Source organism: Uloborus diversus, chromosome 10, assembly GCF_026930045.1.
Source record: "Uloborus diversus isolate 005 chromosome 10, Udiv.v.3.1, whole genome shotgun sequence".
In the NCBI taxonomy this organism is placed as follows: Eukaryota; Metazoa; Arthropoda; class Arachnida; order Araneae; family Uloboridae; genus Uloborus; species Uloborus diversus.
In genome coordinates this window covers 77,496,488-77,511,966 of record NC_072740.1, presented here as the reverse complement: position 1 = coordinate 77,511,966, position 15,479 = coordinate 77,496,488, and the positions used below count along the sequence as shown (strand labels likewise).

General features: G+C 33.2%; 1 protein-coding gene across 1 annotated transcript in view; it reads right to left on the bottom strand.

The window, feature by feature from the left end:
• The window catches only part of LOC129231401 (putative polypeptide N-acetylgalactosaminyltransferase 10), a 90,902-nt gene that overhangs the window by 16,046 nt on the left and 59,377 nt on the right, over window positions 1-15,479 (bottom strand). The window contains exons 3-6 of the mRNA XM_054865707.1: window positions 7,886-8,052; window positions 4,179-4,367; window positions 3,152-3,329; window positions 1,910-2,138 (exon numbers count right to left, since the gene is read on the bottom strand). Coding sequence (XP_054721682.1) covers window positions 1,910-2,138; window positions 3,152-3,329; window positions 4,179-4,367; window positions 7,886-8,052 — 763 coding nt within the window. The remainder of the gene's footprint in view (window positions 1-1,909; window positions 2,139-3,151; window positions 3,330-4,178; window positions 4,368-7,885; window positions 8,053-15,479) is intronic.

The window sequence follows — 15,479 nt, the reverse complement described above, 5'->3', positions numbered from 1 at the left end:
AGCTTTAGATAACAAAAAATGTGTGGATGTTGTTTATATTGATTTTCAAAAAGCTTTTGACAAGGTACCGCATGTTGCTCTTCTCAGCAAGTTAGCTGACATTGGAATAGGAGGAAAAACTTTACTTTGGGTAAGAAATTGGCTTACTGGTAGGAAGCAAAGAGTAGTTGTGAGAGGAAATCACTCTAATTGGAGTGATGTTTTAAGTGGGGTTCCTCAGGGATCAGTTTTAGGGCCTCTTTTGTTTATTATATTTATGAATGACATCAATGAAAATATTTCTGGAAGCATGAATTGTTTTGCTGACGATGTAAAAGTTATGGGGATTGTCGAAAATGAAGAACAAGTAAAACAGCTGCAAGAGGATTTAGATCATATTACTAAGTGGGCAGATAAATGGGGTATGGCAGTTAATGTAGGGAAATGTCAAGTGCTACACTTAGGTCATGGAAATAAGCGTATGAGATATCGTTTACAGGGTTCAGTCATAAATCAGGCAGAAAATGTTATGGATCTGGGTGTCTTTATAAATCAGGACTTCAAGTTTAGTCAACAGTGCAGTATTGCTAGTAACAAAGCCAACAAAATGCTTGGGTTCATCAATAGATCTATTTCAAACAAATCTAAGAAAGTTCTTCTGCCTTTATATAGGAGTTTAGTAAGACCTCATTTGGAGTATGCTGTGCAATTCTGGTCGCCTTATCTGAAGAAAGATATTTTTGTATTGGAAAGGGTTCAAAGAAGGGTAACTAAATTAGTAAGGGGACTCTCAGATTTAGATTATGATACCAGACTTAATAGGCTTAACATGTATAGCCTAGAGCAAAGGAGAGTCAGAGGGGACATGATTCAGTTATTTAAATTTATCAAAATGAAAGATGTAAATGGATTAAATTTTTGCGGGGAAAGCAGGACAAGGGGTCATTGTTTTAAGCTATTTAAATCTCAGGCTAACTTGGAAATCAGGAAAAACTACTACTTTAGCAGGGTCGTGGGCACTTGGAATAGCTTACCGGAAGAGGCGGTAATGAGCAAGGGAGTGGATAGCTTTAAGAGGGCCATTGATCTTCATTGGGGACTAATTAATTGACCAGGACCAGCCTAGCTGGGCCCAGAGCCTGTTGCTGGTCGTCACATTTGTATTTGTATTTGTATTTGATTCCCACCCCACTGTCAATCACCCGCGAATCTATACTTTAAAGTCCCAACACAATAGGAGCACCCTAATTCCAAAAAAGTGTTCCAGTTGCCTGAATGAGTATAGAAATGTTTTCTGAATGTGCTCTGTTATAAAGAAAGTGTACTAAAATGTTTGCTCAGGCCGTTTCGTAATAAAGAAAATGATCCAAAAGTGTGCCGACTGTTTTCTGCTTAATATATTTTTTGAATTAAAACCTAAGAACAGACTGGGGAAACATTAGAGAACAGATTGGAGATCAGAAATTGGCATAGTTAAGGAGGGTAGTAGAGTCATATCTTACATTTTCAACGGAAAAATGTAAGAAAAAAAGGCAGATTAATTGCCTCCTTATTTGTGTCAATTATCTCCGTCAGTACATCATTAACTTAAATAAACAAAAAATAAAAATAACAGCTGCACTTTAAAAAACAATCAGTATATTCCTCGAATATGACAGTACAGCCATAGAAAAAAGAGACACTCTTATTTACATGCAGTATACCAGCAGCTCGGTCACCACACCAGAGACTGCAATTTCGTCTTTGTTGTTGAATCATCAGTCTGGAATAGTAAATAACCGAGCTGGAGACAAATGTCATTTCATTGAAGCTGAAAATGCCCTGTTGGCGATATGTTTAATTTTTATTCCAAAAAATCAGGTTGTAATTAAGGACATAAAAATTTTTAATATCTATACAAACATCGAAATTTGGTGAAATAAATATTTACCCTTCCGACGAAATCTCCGATCCCAGGATTGGGATAAGGAGCAAACTTCCGGTAGATATGACCGACACGAGAGCAGGGAATGTCTAAAATTTGTCCTCCGCATTGCCATATCTTGAATGAAAGTTCATATTGCTCTCCTCCCCAAACGTCCAAACCATCATCGTAGCCTCCAAGTTCCCAAAAAAATTCTCGATTTACAGCAAACAAACCTCCAGCCATTACAGGACTTCTAGAGAAAAAAAATAATACTCTTACAAAAAAGGAAAAAAAAACATCACTGATTACTTCCGGGTAACGTTTCAAGATTTCAAGAATTTACACCAGTTTCCTGTGAAAACAAGTTTTTTTGCTAAAACGTTTGCTGATTAGCAACAAGTTCCATGAATGGCGATTTTATACTGAAAAACATTTTAGCTACTTGTGTAACAAATATTAGTCTTCTTTATTAGGTGTTTCAACGTTACGGCCATTCGTACACTAAGCTGTGTCTCAATCTTAGATCAGGAATATAAATGGAGGGATGATTGGCCAATCATTGGCCAAGCAAAAGCTGAGGCTACGACTAAGTCCCGTGATTCAACAACGATGAATGGTTGACACGCTTTGTGTGAATCTAGCAAAAGAAACTTGATTTCTTCCACAATGTTTTTCTTTAAAATCTATCACGTGTCTTGGGGTCTTTGGTTTACGTATGAAAGTCTTCACTCCCTCCATTTTATCTCTTCTCAGTGGTCTCAATCTAAGTCCCATCTGACTCAATCGCAATCTAAGGGCATTTTCCGGATATTGTAGCTTTGAGGGGATTGCTTGCAATTCTGTCTAAACTTCGGTCAAGTTAGCTTTAGGAGCTTTCCCAGTACATCGGAAGGTGCAAACCTATTACTGCTCATGTTTGTTAAAATGGCCAAAGACTGATTGGAAAGGAGTAAAATTTATAGCACATATTACTCATGGTGCTACAAATGAACGATCAAAAATTACAGATCAATGAAATGAAAAAAAACAAGCGTAAATTAATATCGAGTGCAGATAACCTATGTAGCTTTGAGAACAAGTACATATCTTTCTTTCGTCTATATTAACTCAATGTTTTATCTTTATTACCCATCAAAACAAACTCTGAGCTTAATGTAAGTTAGTTTTAACTTTTGAGAAGCATCGTTAAACCGATTTGTAGTGTGTAGCACAACTTGACGTCAGTAACTATAACTACGGTGACGATTTCAAAATAAAAAAACTTACTTGAAAGGCTCTGTTGGTCGTTTCAAATCCTCTGGTAATAAAGGTAAACGTTTATAGTACAGTTCCCAGTCAAAGGCACCTCGTGCCCCTTCATCTTGAGCTCTATATGCGAGCGTCTCGTAGTCGATGACGTCAATAAAGGGGCAGGTTACTGTTTTACGATCCAAAGCTATAGGCTCTGAAATAAAAATTAATGTCAAAACTAGATGTTTTGCAATCAAACGAAAAAGATAATATTTCTTAACTCAAAAAGGGTTTGATTACTTTAGAAGGAGGACTTTTGTATGCTTGTGTGTAATTTCGAGAATTAATAATTTTGCATTTGTTAAATAGACGCATAAGAGTAATTAAAGATAAATCATGTGTCAAAAACATAAAGGAGTCGAAGTGGTTACGCTAATCCGACTGGTTTAGAATTTAAAACAAGTTTAAGATATTTATTGTTTATAAGAATTGCTTCAGTAAAAATGCATTTATTTACCGAGAAGGCGAAATAGTGAGTAACAAAATGTCTGCTCGTTATTTTTCAGGAACCTTCCTGATTTTTTTTTTTTTTTTTTTTGTAGTGTACCTGGTTTGCAATCCAAGCCGTTGTTATGTCAAAATTGTTTCTTTTCCCAAGTTCAAACTATCAGGAAAATACTTTATAACCATCACGTAATTTATTCTTTCAAACAACGGGGGAGGGATCTTTCTCACTCTCAAATTAAAAAAAAAAAAACTTTACAAAGAGGGGTTTTACATCACAACTTAATCACATGAGGAACATTATTGAAGATGCAGTTATTATTTTTTGTATGATATCTCATCAAAAAAATAAAACCGTATATCACTCTATATTTGCTTTTGAAGTATTTGTCAGAAACTATAGTTTGGATGCGCAACTTTGACTGCCTTCAAGCCACTCAATTTTCAATTTTGCTGTTTCTTAATTTTCCAAGTGGCTTTGAAACTATTTGTGTCACTGCTTTTTCAAAACTTTGCAGCGAAAATAATGATAGAAACAAATTTTTTCAAAAATACTTACCCAGAAGAGGAGGTAACCAATTGACATTGGCCTCGGTGTGGGAATCTAGAAACAAGAGTATTTCTCCTTTGGCAGCTTTGGCACCTAAAAGTCTAGCTCTTATAAGACCTTCTCTTCTATCAGCTCTTATTATTTTAATACTTGGAAAATGCAGACGGACGTAATCATCCAAAGATGCTTTAAGTTGCACTGGAGGAAAAAAAAAGATAAAATTATAAATGCATTTAGTGATGCAGAAATTTAAACTGCAAATACAATTAAGAAACGCAAGATACACTTATAAAGAATAATTTCAGAAATACGAACAGAACAAACAAATTAAAAATAATAAAGTTTTATACATCAGTTCAAAATAAAACCGAAAAGTAGTGAAATTTGAAGTCAAATTATGTGTTTTTTAAACACTCTTAATGGGTTTTATTTCATGTAAACGTGGCGTACTAATGTCTCTAAAACTATAGAATTTCCGATTTCTCCACTTTAATAGCCCCAGATCTAAAACCCAACTGAATCCTTATATATTATTTCTGTAGCCTGTTTTTGGTTTCTACGCCAAATTTCCCTCAATTCTTGATCGATTTCTTTGATTTACGGCTTATTTTATAGCTTATGGTGCTGGCTACTGACGAAAAATAGACCCAAGGTCTGAAAATTGTTTCTTTTAGCCGAAAAACCTGTTTTAAAGAACCAGAATGAGGTTTTCGGTCAAACTTATAAATTTAATTTGCGCTATGACCGACAGAGCTGAGTAGCTTGATCGGCAGAGCGTTCTCTTCGTAACCAGGAGATTACGTGTTCGGGCCCACGTCCGAACAATCTGCAACAAAAAAAAGTAGAGAAATATCGCGCATTACATGAACACTGAATTAAATGAATAACAACTATGAGGGAATAGAATAAATGAGAAGGAAATGCTCCTTGCTGATATGAAAACATTCAGTGATTTTGTGCTAAATTACTTCGAAATTGCACGTGTTTTTTTTTTTTTTTTTTTTTTTTGAAGCTTTGGCTCTGGAAAGAAAATTAAAGCATAATGTAAGCGAAAATATAAGTAACAGGTTTAAGATTTCAGACTACAATAGAATTGTTTTTTGTTCAGAAAAAAAATAATATTATTCTTCTAATGAGTTTTTGACTCGTTGTACAAATAAATAAAATACTACCTCAATTTGAAGGGTAAAATATATGTTTTTTTCTTCTTTTTGCTAAAAAACAAATAGCTCATCACATTTTTACTACATTCGAAAGCATAGTTCAATTTATTTTGTATTTTAACCGTGCTGTTAAATGATGAACACGTGCTGCCATCTAAGTTATAACGGTTTAAGCAGCCTGCGATAACAAATTGTAAAAATTTTCAAAAATAAAAACATTTTTCTTCAATATCTTACCTTATATATTAATCCCCTCTCATTTTAAAACTTATCAGGCTGGCCAATGACGAAAAAAAGACTTACGGTCGAAAATTCAAGTTTTCGAAATCGCCTCTTGCTGTTTCAAAACCTTGATGCTGCCTGTAGTTCTTATGCATTTTTTAAAGCAAAGTTCTAATGCAGTTTTAAATTTTTTACGTCGCTTTCGGCAAAAAAAAAAAAAAATAGCCTGTGTGTGTGTTTATATTTTAATAAAGCTTAACAGCACTGGACTTAGTTGTTCGGTTTAATTGATAAGTTTTTTTCGGTAGAGCGTTCGGCTATAAACTATCTGAACTTCGGGCAAACTTGGGCTGTCCGACATAATATCAAATTTATATTAGTATTACGCATTACATGTGCTCATAACATACACACCTAATAAAATAAAAGCAGTGGGAATGCTACTTGGTGTTTCGACTCCTTTATGCAGGCTACAGTTATCATTCGGATAAGTTGATTGTTAATCGAACTGTGTTCTTTGACTACATCCAGACCACTCAGCATAATGTAAGCATTAAAAAGTATTAGATTTACCTAAAGGAAATCCTTTTTGTGCAGAAAAACATTTTCATTGTATGCTGAAATTTAGATGTTTCTAATAGCAGTGTTCGACCTTTTGCACAAATGAAGAAATACTACGTCAAATTAAAACTACGAGTTTCAACCAGTAAACCTTTAATTTTTTATTCGCGCGCATACGATATAAAGCATTAAAAGTATTATCAACTTCATTAGCAAGAAATTATTTTCTACTCCTCTGCTTTCTGCTGAAAAAAAAAACATTTTGTCTACGTTCGAAAAATTACACTTTAGAACGGACTCAGTTCAACTGGTTTCGGTTTTGAATTTTAAGTGTTCGATTAAAAGAGAAACATGTGAGGGCATTTAAGCCGTAACGGTTAAAGCAACCTTCTATGTGAAATAGTTCAATATTCAAAGATAAAAACACTTATTTTCAATCAAATTTATTACTTCTCTAGAATGTTTGTTTCAATCGCAACGTGAGATCTTCGTCATTCTTTAATCAAATTCCATGCTTTGCGAATAATTTTAAATCGTATCATGCTGGTTAATGACAAAACACAGATGCATGATCTTATTATTATTATTTTTTTTTTTTGCAAAAAGCTTTTTTGCTGTTTTTTACTACGCATTCCTTCAATGAATAGCTTTCGAAAAGGAAGGTGCAATTGCTAGGTTTGTTGGGGTGTCGGGCTGTTAGTAAGAATGGCGCCAATTCGAATACGTGCGAATAAATATCTCTTTAATGTTTCTTTTTTTACCGTCAGATGCTGACATGTGCAGGACTGTATTTGCCACAACCTGTTTTTTCACATGCACAATTATTGCTTTTTCACGAGTCACCACTCAGCCACACTTTTAATGACATTTATGTTTGCATTGAAAATATGTACGATTAAAAGGGGATGCCTTCTCTTCTGCGCTTACTTTTTTTTCGGTTCTTCGTCATAATGTTCTTCCTTTGAAATTCTTAAAGAGCAAAATGCCTTATGAAACGATTTGAAGCACAGTGCGGAGTTCCGCACGGGTCGACTAGTCATGTAATATCACGCTAATCCATGTTTCGCGCTTTTTTAGTAATTACATGAACAGTTAAATGGAAACATCTTTATCAACTTCAGAATTTCAAGCAAACACCAATTTCCCAGTAGAGAAAAGTTTTCTAGAAAACTCAAGCAAACTACTTTGTGAAACCTTTATAATTCGCATTCATCCACGTTCAAGAAATTTTCTAATTATATCTGATTTTATGACAACGCAACACACAAGAAATGTAATCAAAAATGGTTTATATAACAACTGTTTAATCACACTATTTCGCAGAAACATATCGAATGTAGACCACTAGAATAAAGTTTAGAAAGAAAGCTTCCTATTTAGCAATGAAAATGTTTATTTTAAATAGACTTGAATAAAAAGCGAGTGTTTTATACATACCAGAAAGACAATGAATATAAGCCGATATAATAAGATTTTACAATTAATCTTCCTATTTAGCACTGGAAATGTTGGTTGCAAATAGTCTTTTATAAGGAGCGAGTGTTTTTATACGTACCGTAGAAAACATGTGACGCATCCAGGTAGGCAAGTTTCCACAAGCAAATATTACATTACTACACTAATTTTATTGATATATGCTGTATATGAATAGAGGAATATCAAAAAATACTCATCTATAATTTCAAGCATTGATAGACGAAATATTTCGCAAATTATTTTTCAATACAATTTTCTTTTTAAATTCAGAAGCATATTTTTAAGCACTCCTACCTTTGGTGCTGAAGTCATCCACAAGTATAATCTCTTGAATAAGTTCTGATGGTGATCTAGTGATGACACTGGTCACAGTTCTAAGCAATGTTGTCCAGTGCTCATTGTGGAAAGGTATCACTAAGCTAACCATTGGTAATCTGGTTAAGTATTCCTTAGTTTTACAACTGAAAAAAAAGAGAAGGCTAATTGGAATACTAGTTTCTCACTGTTAATTATTCTTAAAAAAACCTAATAAGTATTTGTTAGCCATATAATTAACTTTTAAGAAGAAATATTCAACATTTAATATAAAAGTTAAGTGTAGGTAAGTAAGAATAATTTTTTCCAACAAATCTGCATCTAACTAGCAGCAATAACTAGCAAACTTATGTATTAACTATTATGTCCACGAACAAAATAATATGTTTATGCATGACCAACAATGATAATGCAATGACTTACTATATCTATGAATGATCAGTCCTACATTAGCATTAATAGGTTATAATTGGATTATATGAGCGTTTCTTTGCAGATATACTTTGTTTCTGTTAATCTTGGGCTCCTAATAAACGTCCTTTTTAGTAACACATGCCCGCAGCAAAGAAATATAATACACTCAAACCTGTTTTTGTGCGGGTTTTTTTTTGTGATTTTTTTTTTTTTTTTGTGCGGTATATGAAAATGTCAATCAGATTGGGACTTAATTGGCGAAATTATTTATAAAACGATTGCGAGGTAGAATCTTCATGTGATCACAGGGGCATCTCGATGGGAAGTCCTTGTGACCTCCCGAAAATTTCTTTTTTCGGGAAATTTTGCCTGACGATTCTGCAAAATTATCATCACTTGGTTTATTTTGACTTCCTTTAAAGAAGCAATTCCTAGTTATTTTTTAAAGTTTTTGGGTTATTTTGTACGTGAGACTTTTTTTTATGCGGATCCTATCCACCGCATGAAAAAAAATAACTGTGTTATGAAAACTATTTTTTATAGCCACTCGTGAAGTTTCGATTTTTTTTTTCATTCGATTTTTTATGCGGTCCCCATCCACCGCACAAAAACAAGTTTGGGAATACAATGTTTAGGTTATATTCTTCACACTTGGTTCTATCTTAACATGTGTATAAATTAGTCAATTATTTCTAATTACTCTTATTTTACATATTTTGAACATGTTCTCTCTAGAAAATTTTAAAAATATACAAAATCCAATATGATTTTTAAAAACTAAGTATCTCACTTAGCATGATTCAATTTTTAGAGCTAGAATCAATGAATTTTCAATTGGTAGATTTTTGCACTTTCATAACATATTTAGAAAAAGGCATTTGTTTTTAAATTTGCGAATTAGTAAGATATATAAGAATATACTTTCTATGCCATTTCACGGGAAATTTCCTGCAAAATGCATTCAACTTCAAATTTTCGACAGAGGTAGGTCTATTTAAAACAAAGTTATTTAAAAAAAATTATGTTTTTTCTTGTATTTTTTACTGCACCAATTTGAAGCAATATGTACTTTTTACTTGTCTTTGTAATATGTTTAATACTAAGATGGTGGGAAAAATGCCCTTAAATAATGAAAACCAGAAACTTTCATAAGTGATTATGTTTGTTAGTATTTTGAACAGCCGAAGAATGCATTACCAGGCAAAAATTTTGCAAATTATCACAACTGTCGCACTGATGAGCTAAACTATACCGTTCTAAATTCAGACCTAATTTGATATTGTGCTCAAAGCGAACTGATGCGTGTATCGTGGGTATAACGTTTATTTCGGTAATGACAGAAATTAATTCATACGCTAGTACAGTCCCAATGGTCCCTCAAGTTTGCGATCTACACTTTCTACCTAATGGCTGGGAAATAGTCCTTCTGAAAACTCAATTGCATGTTCTAGGTATGAAGCATAACTTATTTACCATAGTGGTTATACTCCAAAGGCATACAAAAAGGCTTAAAAACTCAAACCATGATGTGCGATCAGTGGCGTAACAAGGTGGGGGTTTGGTGGGGGGAACACCCCTTCCAGGGACCTTGGTTTTAAGACTATTGCCAATTCTGATACAGTAGTTATTACACGTGTAGACTGTTGTGACCAAAAAGCCGCCTCCAGAAGGAATTTCTGGCTGCACTAATGTGTGTGATCGTGACCTACGATAATGTAAATTGTCACGAACTATTTAACCTATGTATTGTATGTATTTACCTAAATTTGTAAACAAGAAATCGAAGCCACGCGATTATTTTACATTAAACCGTGCTACTTCAAAGTAAAAACAATTCCGGGGAATTACATGAAAATTTCCTAGAAACCATTTTTCAGGAGACTAATGAAAATTTTTGGATAGTTAAATATGAAAAATCTACTGAGACTAAAAAATAACATAACAGAGAATTGACTACAAATAAAATACAAAGACTTCTTCTGAAAGCCCAAGTAATTACTACAAAAGACATAAGTTTACAGAAATAAAATAACTAAGACTATATTGACGGAAAGAAAACGCTTTAAGACTAATGCAGGAGAAATAAAATACCCGAGATTCCATATATTGATCTTGATACAAGCACGCCAGTTTTCATACTGCCGTGAACCAGCTCCGATTTGTATTAGATGTAAAGTCAACCAGACAGTGTTGCATATCTTATGCAACTGCCCAAATTTTAACCAAATACGTTTTAAATATTTTAATAATTTTAATCCATCTCTGAAAGACTTGCTGGGGGACCCACCCCATCCCAATATATACTCCTTCCTCCGGGAGATTGGCTTCTCCTTTTTAATTTAGTGGTTGTGTCGTCAAAATGTAATTTTATCCGTTTTTCTTGTTACTGAAGGTTCTTTGACAACCTATTGTTTCAAACCCTTTCATAAATTTTTTAATGTTTACAGTTTTTTTACTACTTGTTTTAAACTACTGTTGTTTATACCTTCCTCTCCAAAACTTTTTACTTTTATCATACCCTGATTTTTTATTTATGTATAAATTCTAAACTAAAAAATCGTTTGGCGCAGTATAGCCCTCAAGGGCTCTTGCGCCATTAAAAATAAGTAAACCAACCAACCAACCAACCATATATTGATCTTGATACAAGCACGCCAGTTTTCATACTGTTAAAAACATCCGTCCTCAAGCCGGAGCTCATCGAGAATTAAGTAAACTAAATATTTTAATACTAAATACTTTTTAAAGAAATATCATATATACTTATAAAATGCCTTAAACACTATTAAGTATTAAAAATATTAATCTAAATTCTACACCAAAGAAAATGAAATATTATTCAACAAATGAGTAACTCACAAGTTCTCTTATTTACCAAGATTTTTTTTCATGAAAACATATTTCTATGAACTAAGTATAAAACTCACTTACCTCAAATACTAAGTAATTAATTCGTAGATGATACATCCAAATGTACATTGCTTATACTAGCTATTAATTAAAACAATGTTACTACACTAACTCGCAATGCACGCGCTGCTTAAACTTTGTTAGGTTAATCTTTTTTTTTTTTTTTTAGCTTTGACCACGAAAATGATTTCCATTTTAACATCACCCAAAAACTTTTTCCAAAACGCAATTTCAAATTATACAAAAAATAAACAGAAGGAAAAATTGCGAAATGAATATATAATTAAATACGTTTTGCTACATTTTTATGATTTTTTTAAATTGCACTACACTATCTAAAATAGTAAGCGGTCTGAAGAAAAAAGTTACGGGGGTGTATTGAATATTGAAATTCTAAAAATTATTTTCAAGAGGTATTTCAAAGCTGTACGATTCACCAGTCCTTCCTCTCCCACTCTTGATAAAGAAGCATGTAAAATGTGTGCAAATTCTGAAAATGTATTCCCAGTGCCGAATCTTTTGTGGATCGTTCATTCAGTTTCCTTTTCATTTCCGTATGGGATGCATTTCCTTCATTTTAAAGATAAATTTCATAGCTTTTAAATAAAAATTCAGTTCTTCAGCGAAAGACTATATCCCCCCCCCCAGATCAAACCGGAAGTGAAAATTGTAAAGCATTTTCACAAGTTTAGTAAAACACAGAAGAAAGTCGTGACCAAGTATGGTAAATATTATGGCTATTCTAATAAAGTAGCTTCACAGAGAGAGGAAGCATTACGAATCATTTACCATGTTTGGCAGCAATTTTGTTTTCTAGGGTTTTTCTAGGTTAAAGCCTTGAATTCCACAATAAGTAGCGATACATCGCCATCTTAGGGCTAAACGAGACTTTCTTCTGATGTATGCTATGGTGAAGCAGCATGTGTTGCTTTTAGATTGTGGTTTTCTATTAACTCAATATTAACCCACAATCAAGATGCACCCTAATCAAGATGTAAAACACGCTACTTCATTATAACAGACATAGGAAGAAAGCAGCATTTGGCCCCAAAATGGCGGACGTGTCGTTAGGCTAGTACGATCTAGGGGTTTAGTGTAGGTGACTGAGAAATGTTTTAGCGCATCTCTCATACCACAAATCATCAATATTTTGCTGAGAAAATATTTGTATGGGAAAGAAGAAAATACCTTTCGCAAAAAAATACGTTCATTTTTTAATTGAAAGGGATTGAAACTTATGAAACGTCTTAGAAAAACACATGAAAGAAAAAACGCAAAAGAACGTGGGCGATTGAAAAAATCCTCGGCATATGAAATAAAAATGTAAATATTTTACATATTTCATTAACAAGTGTGAGTGAAGAAGGGGAGTGGTTTGTGAAAGCATAAAATTCCTCAGAAAGAAAGACGATTTAATTAGTTAGTTGAAAAATACAGTGAGAAATAAGTTAAGGCTATCTGTCAAAAGAGGTCTATCCTCCCCCTGCCCCCTTATCCCCTTCATATATAATAGGAGTTATTTATAGCATAAGTTAATGAATGAGTAAAAATTAAGAAAACAAAGTGTTTTTAAAAATGTAAATAAATAGTTTCTTTCTGTTTTTTTTTTTATACACCTGTAAAAATGTGTTAGTTTATGGAATGTGGTTTTCATACTTAAAAAAAAAGCAATAATAATAATAGTTAATTTATTAATGAAACATAGAAAAGTAGCAAAAATACAATATAATATTTCCTTTGATTGACAAAAGAAGCTTTTTTTAAATCGTCAATACCCCCCCCCCCTGCCCCACTTTTTTCATAGCGAAACGATGTTATTTTAGAGAAAATCGAACAATAAATTGCATTGACAGTTATTTTAAAGTTGATTTCACAGGAATCTTGCTAAATATCACCCCTATCATCAAACTGGGCAATGTTCCGCTAATTTTACTTCATAAACATGGTCATATATTGGCAGGTGGTCGCCAGTTACCTTACTTCAGACTGCATTTAAATTAACGCAAAAACATAGAAACGTACCAAGACACATTTTTGGAACGTTGCAACGTAACTAAAAGAAGTTCTGCACAATTAGAGTACACAGGAGCTCACTATATGAAATTTTAACCTTGTACGGAATATCGTTTTAGAGTAATCATATGGATGCGAGATACTTCATACGTACAAGTGAAAACTCGAAATAATTAACTCTGGGGGATGTTCAAAATGAATATACTCGGGTTTAGTCATAAAAAACGGGGATACGTTCGTGGGTAAATAAGCATGTACGGATGTGTTTACGCTGTAAAAAATTCTGAAATGTCACTGGCTATTTCCGTGGAACGTTTCGGGATTTCACAGGTTTAGATAAATTTCCTGTGAAAAATCAAGAATTTGGGTCAAAAGGTTTCCTGTATTGCTACAAATGGCACGACCGCAGACTTTTCAGAGTTGTGAAAAATATTTTTAACTACCAGTTTAATGATTAACTGAGTGTATTTATGAAGTGATCGGTCTCATACTTCACTCCGGCCCACCCAGATTGACTAAGCTCCCAGTAAGAGTGATTAAATTTGTGGATATAGTAGTTTTGCAAGAAATGTAGGCAAGTGAGAAGCTTCTGTCTCAGCTGTGACCATCGTTGTAATGATGATTTTAGGAGCTTTCTTGGTAAATTAGAAAAGTGTCAATTTGTTGTTTTAACCTCCCAAAGTTTTCACTGAAGATTACAGAGACATACTGGGCTTAAACCGGGGAGATTTCTAAATTCTTCCGAACGTTTCTGGCATAATTTCAGGAAGGTTGCTAAATTTTAGCGGAAACCGTTCCAGTTTTTTGGATATGTTACTGGCACAAATTGGGCACATTAGCTGCCCATTATTTTGCAGGGACGTTTCTGAATGGTTTTTACAGTGTGAAAAGCAAAACAGCGTTCATTGGAGGAAGATTAAAGTAGAAACTTAAACACAAATTTGAGAGGGGAAAATTCAGGCTAAAATTATTTCTTGTATGCACAAAGAAGTAAAAAAGAAGGTCATTCCCGGTTTTTGCACTAAAAAATACGAGGAAATTATTTATTCAAATTTAAGAAACATAACACAACTCAAATTTTACTGGTTAGGGTTCTTAAAAGCCTACCTAATTATAGTATTTGAATAACTATGCAACGTAATCAAAAGTTTTGATGCGCCATATTTTCATGTGATCATGTTGTTTATCTAATTTATATTAAATGGTGCGTATTTCATTTGTAGAAACAAGATTAGGATTTTTTTTCGTATTTAGGATGTCACATAATTTAAACGACTTTATTAGCGCTTAAAATCCAAATTTAATCTTATTATCCACAACAGTTACACAATTGCTACGGCATGGTTCATTTCATGGAGTTTTAAATTAAACTTTTAATGCATAGGAAAAATAACAGCTCATGCTCACTTCTCAAATAGGCTTGCCATGCAAACTTAAATCAAATCCAAACTTAATCATATTATCCACAACAGTTACACAATTGCTACGAGATGGTTCATTTCATGGAGCCTTAAATTAAACTTTTAATGCATAGGGAAAAAAACAGCTCAAGTTCACTTTTCAAATATGCTTTCTTTTAAAGAATGCATTTTTGAACTTTGATGTATGCATATTAAATAAGATAATCTTTTTTATTTTAATCCAGTGTACAAATACTGCATTATACAAAAATCGAAAGAAAATTTTTGCTCGTCTACTTAGTTATATATTTATTTTTCATCGATAATGGACATAGTCTTGAACTATTTCATATGTCACAAATGCATAAGCTTCTCTAGTATTTATTTTAAGAAATGTGATGAGCAGGTTCGTCTTTTGGGGGGTCTAAGAGCCTCTACTACTGAGCCTCTCGTGTCTTAGAGAAATCAATATATTTGCATACATTATTTCTGCAAGAGATCTTGAATTTTGACTTACAAAATCACGTCTATAAGGCATGTGATTGAGACACTAACGCGCGTATTTTCAAATTTTGTTATGAAACTGCATCACATTATTGTTGCACAGCGCAGCTTTATTAAGAATATAAATTGTTGTCTAGATTTTGGCTGCCAGCTCCCATTTTGCTGTGACATTTTCAACTATTTGAATGCAATTTATTTCTCAAAATCTATCGGTTTTCTAATAAAAATGCTGCAAAAGACCCATTTATTTCTGTAACTGTGTTGTTCTTATTTACGTTTAAATGAGTCACTCATTTAATGGAGTGGTGTTTTGGTTGGTTTTTGATAGTAGA